The sequence below is a fragment of the Nanorana parkeri genome, unplaced genomic scaffold, assembly GCF_000935625.1.
Source record: "Nanorana parkeri isolate BGI_ZX_2015 unplaced genomic scaffold, ASM93562v1 scaffold2232, whole genome shotgun sequence".
Lineage (NCBI taxonomy): Eukaryota > Metazoa > Chordata > Amphibia > Anura > Dicroglossidae > Nanorana > Nanorana parkeri.
In genome coordinates this window covers 107,432-117,596 of record NW_017308500.1, presented here as the reverse complement: position 1 = coordinate 117,596, position 10,165 = coordinate 107,432, and the positions used below count along the sequence as shown (strand labels likewise).

The window sequence follows — 10,165 nt, the reverse complement described above, 5'->3', positions numbered from 1 at the left end:
CAGTCACACCACCGTCCAAATGGCCAAATATTTCAACAGCCCCAGCAAAAGCATGAGGTCGATGTACAGCGAGGAGCAGATCTACCACCTGCTGGGCGAAAATATGTCCATGAGACGCCTACTGACCGAGGTAATGACCCCCCACACACACACACACACACTGTCGGTCCATGACCGAGTGTCCGACTTTTTAGAGGGCGTGACACCAAAATGACTGTCAGTCATTTCGTTGCCACCCCTGCAATGGTGTAACCCTTAAATCAGCCCTTACCTTACCAAGTGTTTAAAGCTCGGCCTCCTCTGCCAATATCTCCCCTCACCAGATCTCTGTGCTGAAAGCCGCTAATGCACTTGTGTTATTTTGCTCCACAGAAAAGCGCTGTGATCGACAGTCTACAGGAGCAAGTTACCAATGCAAAGGAAAAGTTGGTGCAAATCTTAAATTCAGAATGCAGCATAGAGATCCCAGACGTGTCCACTCTCTCTGCTTCTACACTGGCCATTCAGCAGCAAGTAGTTCCTTTCAGCGAGGCCACCAACAAGGCAGAGAGCCCGGAAACGAGTGACAAGGTGATGGACAACGACACAAACCTAGACCACCATGTCCAAGAAGAGGGAGCTATGGAGTCAAATGTTGAAAACTCTCAGCCCCTCAAAGCAGACCTCCAGGAACCACCAGGCAACGACCTCCAGCCCTCTGAATGCTCCATACCAATACAAGAGGCTGAAATGGCCATGCTCTCCAGAAATGTGAGCTTCATGGACGGCACCTCAAAACCTCAAAGTGAAAGCACAGACAAAGGAGCAGAGGGCGAGGCTTGGGAGCGGTTATCCAGGAAGGTGAACTATGTGAGCAGTGAGAAGCTGCAGGAGATTCTCAGGGAACTTAGTGTTGAAACTCTGTCAGGAGGCTGCCAGTTGTCTCCTGGAGGACCGCGACGTGCAAGCCACGGCGCCCACAGGGAGCCAACAGGGCATTCTACGGAAGGGTTTCGGAATGTTAGCCTCAGCTTTTCCCCGTCCATGGCCCGAAGAAGGAGGGGACTTGCATACAGTCGTAGGAATGTTGGAACCTCCTCGCAGTTCTACAAGGAAATACCCCAAGTAGACCGATGGGTCATTAACCAAGGGGCTAGCAACAAATATGAAGGTCCAAACATGCACATGGAGGACACTCTAAATCACATAAGTGAGATGAGACTGGATGAAACGAATGATGACATTTCACAGCATCTACCTTCTCCAGCCAATAATACGGAAGTAGGTGTTCAAACAGAAGGAAGGAGGGTCCATGAAAATGGTGGGCTATGGGTATCCAAATTATCAGACCCACCAAACTATTCCAGGCGGCCTAGTCATATTATAACCTGGAGTCATGCGGGACAGGACACACATGAGCCACTGGGGTTCCGATCGGAGTCTCCTTTCTCCGAGTCAGACACCAGCAGCTCCGAAGAGACTTTTTGTCTTTGTCACCGGCCATATTGTGACATCTGCTTTCCACATATGTGCGAGACCAGCGACTCGGAGACAGAATCTGCGGATTACCCTCAAGGTTGGCCAACCTATCACACAGGTTCTCAGCTTGTTGTGAATTTTAAGGAAGACCTGCAACCAACCTTGGTTTGATGTGTGCGGTTGCATTGTCCCGTCATTTGTTACGTCCAGCGGAGTGACAGCTGAAAAAAATAATCAGATGACGCAATTTTGTGGTGCGATGCGAGTAAAGCGATGCGTGGTTTTCCAAAAAGGTGAATTTGTTTGAAGATCAGTTTCCAATTTAACGAGAGGCGTAAATACGGATAATAAAAACATTATTTAACTTTTTTTTTGCAGAAAATAAATGTTTTCAGAGATTTCTAACCGATATTAAAATGTTCCTGAGAAAATATCTTTCATAATTCTACATGAGATATAATAAGAAAGCGAAGTGATTACACCCAGGGGTCTATTCATAGGCAATTCACAGAGCATTCACCCTGCAAATCTCTCTCTCTGCGAACACTCCTGTGTGAATGGAGGCAAAAATGAACGTTCTTCTAGATCAGGGGTCAGCAACCTGCGGCTCCGGAGCCGCATGTGGCTCTTTCATCCCTCTCTGATGCGGCTCCCTTTCCAGGGACGCAACTACCGCCGGGGCATGAGGCTGTGGGGGGGTCCAGTGAGGTCCGGTCCTGGGCAACCCTCTAGTGGAATATGCGGCAGTGCAGGGTCCTGTGACTCACCTCCTCTCCCGGCTGCATCCCTAGTAACAGGCGGCGGGAGAGGAGAAGTATGTGTAAGGCCGGTACCCATGTGAGGGGTCTGGGCAGCCTCTTACATCAGTATCAGCTGTACCAGGGGCGGCATGGCAGAGGTGACAGGGGAGGGGGTGGAGGAGGCCTGGCCCCAGCAGCAGCACTAGGTAAGAGGAGTTGGGAGGAGGTACAGTGAAAGGGACCCAGGGGCCAGCCCACCTGAGGTCCTGCAGAGCCCACCATAGAGTCTCAGATGGGCTGTGCATGATCTATGGTGGGCTCTGCAGGGTCACACTCAGGTGGGGTCTCAGGTAAGCCCAGATTCCAGTGCGTTACTAAGCCCACATATACCTATATACATAACATAAAAGGTAAAAACCGATATATATGCCGTGTTATCTTCATCTTAGATGTCAAAAGGGTTTTGTGGCTCCCGGTGTTTTCTTTTCTGTGGGAAACAGGTCCAAATGGCTCTTTGAGTGTTTAAGGTTGCTGACCCCTGTTCTAGATGAAGCTGAAGAGGATAGGAAATAATAAGGCCTAATAAAAAGGTACCCGCTCACATGATTTACAGAAACAAGAGGAACGAAAATTCACCTTCGCCACCTAGCTGGTTCACACTCCGATAGGTACAGAACCAGTGATAACTTATTCACCTTTGACCTCCAAGAACCCCCCATTGTTGTAAATTTATTAAAAGAAAAGAATGTAATCATACTGTATGCTGCCATGAAAAAGGAGGATATACCATGAGCTCAGTTTTTGAAAGGTTGAGTTTTAAGAAGTGTTGTGACATCCAGATGGATACGTCAGTTAGTAGATTAGCGACACGCAAGGACACTGATGGGGGTGAGTTGTGGAGTAGAAAGATATAATTTAGTGTCATCGGCATAGAGATGGTACATCCAGAACATCTATATCATCCGGTACTCTGGTTGCACTGCAAGGATGATAGTATGCAAAGGATCGGCAATCCAGTCACTTGAGGTCTCTTATTGGGTTTCAGACCTCCAGACCTCTTCCTCACTGTTATGATGGTAGGAGAGTAGATATGTCTGTGAAGGTTCTCATTCATGCAGGTCACATGGTATATCTGTAAAAAAAAAATAAGTCAAGGCAATTGGACTCATGAAAGAAAGCTGGTTGGACGACCAGTGAAACATCTTCAAGAAAAATACAGCAAGTCCAGTTGCCTTGACCTATTTTTTACAGATGTAGGAGAGTAGACATGTGCGATTCGTTTCGAAATTCGTACGAATTTTCCTGAAATTCGTAGATTTGTAAGCATACGAAATCCGAATTGCAGTTTCATAATTACAGTAATACCTTGGTTTACAAGTAACTTGGTTTGAGAGCGTTTTGCAAGACAAGCAAACATTTCTGAAAAATTTTGCTTTGATATACAAGCAAATGTCTTGCAAGAAGAGCAAAATTTTGTAGAAAAGCGCCACCCGAATAAGGCTGTAGCAGTGCGAGCGATGAGTCTGTTTAACGACAATGCAATGTCACATTGGACAGATTCCTTGTTAAGGTTTCACGAAATGAAAAAGATTCCATTGAGTCAAGAGATAGCAGTGATTCCGTTAGTGATAGTGAAAGTTGTCCTACACAATAATCCTCCTCTCTCTTGTCCCTCTCACACCGGCCACAAAAGGTACCGGTAATTGGTTTATTTTTCTTTATATTTTATACGTTATTATATTACAGTACAGTATTGTAATCATTTTATATGAATATTTTTGGGATGTGGAACGAATCATCTGAATTTCCATTATTTCCTATGGGGAAACTCGCTTTGATATACAAGCGCTTTGGATTACAAGCATGCTTCCGGAACGAATTATGCTCGTAAACCAAGGTATTACTGTATATCCGAAATTCCGTTAACGAATTTCGGATCCGAATTTCTATGAAACGGGAACTAATATTACCCCTGTAAATGAGGTTGAACAACATGACAAGATTTTTTTTTTAATCCGAAATACGGATGCGCTGCTGCTGAGAGCTGCATTACAATACACAGGCGGGAAATACCAAATTCCGTTGATGTATTTTCGTTCCGTTACGAACATTCGTTATATTTAAGTTAAAAAGCAAAGTACATTTATATTGGAGTTGATGGTAGTTTTTTTTAAAGTCCGAAATACGAATACGGAATTCGTATTTCGGATACAAAAACAACTACCACATCGACTCCAATATTAACAAAGGTATTTTTGCTTTTTAACTTCATCATAACGAATGTTCGTACAGTTACGAAAATGTGCCGAAACCAACGAAAATCCGTATTTCGTACGAATCCGAATTGAGTTTCGGATACGAATTACGAAATAATGGATATTAGGAAACGGAACACATTTTTTGACGGCGCACAAGTCTATAGGAGAGTAGAGTTCTGTAGATTTCTCTGAAACTGGATGGGCATCTTCACCTTTTGCTCCAGTATTGTCTTCAGGTATTAGAGTCGTAGGGTCGCTTTTTGAACCCATCGCGTTATTTTTTGTTAGCAGGAAGGTTTTCTTGTCTTAAAAGTCCAGAAGTGACTGTTTCTGATGTTTACTTTCCCTGGAAATCAAAAAAAGGTTTTACAGTTCCAGAGGCCTTGGCTTTTGCTGCCTTCAAAAAGAATGCTTGAGTGACCCTCCAACCTCTTTACAATTGGGATGACCTTGTCTCCTTAGCCCTAGATTGTATCTTATATCTGTTAGAGAAGAATCATCTCCATCCTGTCTTGAAGGCCTAATTTCTCTCTGGTGACTGCTTCCTCCAACTTACTGCCAAAGAGGCCATTTGAATAGAATTGTACACCAGTTCTGCTTTCACACAGGATCCAGAACCAAGGGCTTCAGCCATAAGGCTGTGATTGCATGCAACATGGCACGTTGGGAGCACCTTATAAAATCAACGGCAGTACTTCATCCAAAGATAGGATATGATCTTTGCTGATGTCTTCTCTGACCGAGCCTTCAGGGACTTAGTGACTGAGGAAAGTCCAACAGCTGACCTACTTGCTTCATCTCCCACTATATTGCCAAAAGTATTGGGACGCCTTTACACGCACATGAACTTTAATGGCATCCCAGTCCGTAGGGTTCAGTATTGGGTTGGCTCCGCCCTTTGCCGCTATAACAGCTCCGCCTCTTCTGGGAAGGCGTCCACAAGGTTTAGGAGTGTGTCTATGGGAATGTTGGACCATTTGTGAGGTCAGGTACTGATGTTGGGGGAGGGGCTCGCAGTCTCCGCTCTAATTCATCCAAAGGTGTTCTATGGGGTTGAGGTCAGGACTCTGTGCGGCCAGTCACGTTCCTCCACCCCAAACTCCCCCATCCATGTCTTTATGGACCTTGCTTTGTGCACTGGTGCGCAGTCATGTTGGAACGTGAAGGGACCGTCCCCCAAACTCCTCCCACAAAGTTGGGAGCATGAGATTGTCCAAAATGTCTCAGTATGCTGATGTCTTAAGAGTTCCCTTCACTGGAACTAAGGGGCGGAGACCAACCCCCAAAAAACAGTCCCCCCTCCCTACTGTGCGCTTCAGCATGCGCCGACCCCGCTCTGTCATGTGACGTGGCCGACCACTTCATAGCTCCCAGTTGCTTCCACTTTGTTATAATCCCACTAACAGGTGACAGCCGAATATTTAGTAGCCAGGAAATGTCACAGATGGACTTATTGCACAGGTGACAACTAGGGATGCACCGATACCACTTTTTTAAGACCGAGTACGAGTACCGATACTTTTGATCACATACTCACCGATACTTTTGATCACATACTCACCGATACTTTTTTTTTTTTTTTAAAGGACAAGGTCACATTTTTTCTAAAGCAATACAAACTAATGGTTTTGGGTCAGTTTCTTAATATTATGATTCATGAGATGACGAGGGAGCATGACGCCAGCTTTTCAGCCAATCAGAATGCCGGGCGCTGCGTCATTACATAGCACTGGCTTCCGGATTGGCTAGCTTTCTGACCGATCGGGAAGCCTGGCAGCGCGTCATTACATGCTACCCGGCTTCCTGAGTTGCCAGGAAGTCGGCTCCATGCTCTCTCATCACAAGTGACGAGAGAGCATGGAGCAGTTTCCCGGCCAATAAGGAAACCGGGCAGCGTGTAATGACGAGCTGCCCAGCTTCCTGATACAGGAAGTACTCGTGCTAGGTATCGGAGCATTTGGGCAAGTACTCAACCAAATACTCGGTATCGGCACCGATACCGATACTAGTATTGGTGCATCCCTAGTGACAACCTATCACGGCACCACGCTTGTAGTCACTGAGCTCCCGAGAGCGACCCGTTCTTTCACAAATGTCTGTAGAAGCGTCTGCACGCCGAGGTGCCTCATCTTATACACCGGGGACCATGGAGGGGATTGAAACAACTGAATCCAATGATTTGGAGGGGGAGGGGCCCAATACTTTTGGCAATATAGTGTATATCCTGCCGTGGAAGATAACTTTAACTTAGATAATGGTGGATACGGTTAGCACTTCTTTACCTCTGAGAGGGAGATGGCTGATTTAGTGGATAAGTGAATATGAAAATATGGTGAAAACGCGCTGGGAAATGGGCAAGATCGGTGTTCTGAAAATGTGAAACTCCACTCATGATTGCCCAATGTCCTCTGAAAAGGGGGCATTTTATAAATCATCCCTATGGTCCGGCTCCACACGCAGGGATTTTTCTGGCATTTGATTTGCGTTATAAACGACGTCTGATGAAAGGGAAGCCATACACACAGCCAGGAATCTGTATCCGATTTTACACATATACATCACTAGAGGGCGCAGCTCCTCCACATTCCACCGAGCCAAAATGGTCGCTCTAACGTAATGCTGCTCCTAATAAGCAGCTCCTGGTAACGTCATATACCGAGCTGGCCAGGCGGCCCCTGAAACACGGCAGAAATGCTGAAAACAAAGTTCTTACTGACTTCATTATCTAGGCGATGAAGCTTCTGGAGAGCAGTCTGGTTCCGGATCTGTAGAAGCTGCCGAGCATGACTGCAGCGTCATGGGCGAAGCTGTCCATCCGCCTATGATGAGCGGACAATGCTGGTAGAAGTGTGGCAGGTCCTGGATGAGTTATGGGAAGGCCCAGGAGTGAAGACATGGGGGGGAATAACTGGGGAGAACCAGGGATGTCTCAGATGCCTTGCGGGTGGAGATGGGAATACCTGAATGCACCTTTAGATGGATAGACTAGCCACCACAGTGTTCAGAGTCATGACCCTTTGGATGGCTGCTGTCCGGTATCTGTTTTTTGAAGGATCAGTTTGTGGTAGGGGGGTCTGCAGAATGTTAACAACTTAGCCGAAGGCTGACATTGTGTGTCGCTCTTGTGTAAGGAACAATAAAGCTGGCAATGCAACTGATTGTTAAGCAGAAGAAACTACCAATCTTCTGAGGAAAAAATATTTACATGTATAGGGCACATGTGCATTGCCCTGTACCCTCCTTCTGGCATCATGTGCACTGCCCTGTACCCTCCTTGTGGCACATGTGCATTGCCCTGTACCCTCCTTGTGGCACATGTGCATTGCCCTGTACCCTCCTTGTGGCACATGTGCATTGCCCTGTACCCTCCTTGTGGCACATGTGCATTGCTCTGTACTCTCCTTGTGGCATCATGTGCATTGCCCTGTACCCTCCTTGTGGCATCATGTGCATTGCCCTGTAACCTCCTTGTGGCACATGTCCCTTGCCCTGTACACTCCTTGTGGCACATGTGCATTGCCCTGTACACTCCTTGTGGCACATGTGCATTGCCCTGTACACTCCTTGTGGCACATGTGCATTGCCCTGTACACTCCTTGTGGCACATGTCCCTTGCCCTGTACACTCCTTGTGGCATGTCACTTGCCCTGTACACTCCTTGTGGCACATGTCCCTTGCCCTGTACACTCCTTATGGCACATGTGCATTGCCCTGTACACTCCCAGCCTGCTCAATGCGTAAGATGCAGAGAAAGGAGATGGGATGGTAGAACTTCAGGACGCATTTACATGAGTGACATCATCAGTGGCTACCCGTATGAAGATGCCGAACTTGGGGGGAAAACAAGGCGTTGAATGGAGCGACGAGGGACAACTAGGGGGGAACTCTACATAATGTGCACAGTAAAGGAAGAGCTCCAGAGACCGGATTTATTTCCACTTCCAGATGTAGTCACTCCTCGGCTTGGGGGATCTACAAGTCCCATGAAGCATTGCAAGACAGCCACAGGCCTGACTCCCCGAGGCCCCCCAGTGCCAAGGTTGCCTACCTGTGATTCTAGGCAAAAAATTCTCTCCCAGCCCCCACCACGTGACGGCACTAGCGGCCTGTGTAGCCAGTTCTGTCACATGGGCAAAATGGTGCGTCACATGCTTCCCTATAACCAGACGACGTACTGCGCTTCCATCCTCTGACCCCTACACATCCGAGTTCTGTACTCACACAGTCAGAGGATGAAACCGCACTGAAGGCATGCTACACTGAGGGCTCTCTGAGGGGGGGAAGCATGCTGCTCCTAGGATGCTCTGAGCTGCACTTTGGGTTGCATGCTCTGCTGAGGCCCCTCTGGGGGAAGGGGGAGCACGTTGCACTGAGGCCCCTCTAGTTTGCACACTGCACTGAGGCCCCTCTAGTTTGCACACTGCACTGAGGCCCCTCTAGTTTGCACACTGCACTGAATTGCATGCTACAGGGGTGCTCCGAGCTGCACTAAAGCCCCTCTGAGGGAACACTACACTGAGGTCCTCGCACTGAGCATGCTCTGGGTTGCAAGCTCCACTGAAGTTGCTCCGATCTGCAGAGGATCTTCTGGGGGAAAAAGGGGCAGATGCTGCACTAAGCGTGCTCTGGGTTGCACACTGCAGGGGTGCTCTGAGCTGCACTACAGACGCTCTGGGGGGGGAGGGGGCACGCAAAACTTAGGCCCTCTGGGGGAAGGAGGCACGCTGCACTGAGCATGCTCTGGGGGAAGGGGGCACGCTACACTTAGGCCCTCTGGGGGAAGGAGGCACGCTGCACTGAGCATGCTCTGGGGGAAGGGGGCACGCTGCACTGAGCATGCTCTGGGGAAGGGGGCACGCTGCACTGAGCATGCTCTGGGGGGAGGGGGCACGCTACACTTAGGCCCTCTGGGGGAAGGGGGCACGCTGCACTGAGCATGCTCTGGGTTGCACGCTCCACTGCGATGCCTCAGGGGAAAGGAGGTCAATATAAATGTCTGTCATGTAAATTTATCTTCTCGTTATCAGTCACGGTCAGAGCAGCCATGCAGAGACTTGCAGCCCTGGTGGTGACACCCCAGTCAGGTGACTCCCGCTTCGCCACCCTCCGCTGTTTCTACAGCAACACAACCCCCCGCTGAGGCGCCCAGTAAAAAGTGAAAGGTCGCGCTTCCGGTGGCTTAAAAGGGACTGGCTCCGTCCCCTTCCGCTCCCTCCTTGCAGCGACTGCCACTTCACCGCGGCCAATCAGCTGACGCCTTTCATTCCCGGTGTTTGCCTCGCCTTTATCCTCAGGCGTTTAAAGAAGACTGACAGCTGACTTCCCAATCAGAACCATCTAAACATCAGGGGGCGGGCGGACAGCTGCGCTCCGGTCTCCTACTGGATAAGACGCTTAGGATGCTGAGCGAGCGGCCAATAAGCAGCTAGTACCCGCAGTAAGAGCCACGGAGGAGGGGGGGACCGAGACAGGACTTGTGACAGCGGCTGACATTGGTGCCCAGCAGGCCAGGTTTCCCCGCCCGTGTTTCGTGTCGCGCTGCGTGATTGGTCCGCGGGTGCTGGCGAGTGAGGAAGGCGGGGCCAGCCCAGATCAGGACGTCATGAAGGAACTGTCTGTGCGCTCCCCTCCCCTCCTCCAATTCTCCAAGCGACCTTGCGCCTCTTCCGTAGCGTAGCCGCCTTGTGCTTGCCGTCCGCTACGTCACTC

General features: G+C 48.9%; 1 protein-coding gene across 1 annotated transcript in view; it reads left to right on the top strand.

Moving 5' to 3' along the window:
• Positions 1-9,775, top strand: part of GPR156 (G protein-coupled receptor 156) — a 16,128-nt gene extending 6,353 nt beyond the window's left edge. The window contains exons 9-11 of the mRNA XM_018573089.1: positions 4-130; positions 373-1,623; positions 9,578-9,775. Coding sequence (XP_018428591.1) covers positions 4-130; positions 373-1,623; positions 9,578-9,775 — 1,576 coding nt within the window. The remainder of the gene's footprint in view (positions 1-3; positions 131-372; positions 1,624-9,577) is intronic.
• The last annotated feature ends 390 nt before the right edge of the window (positions 9,776-10,165 follow it).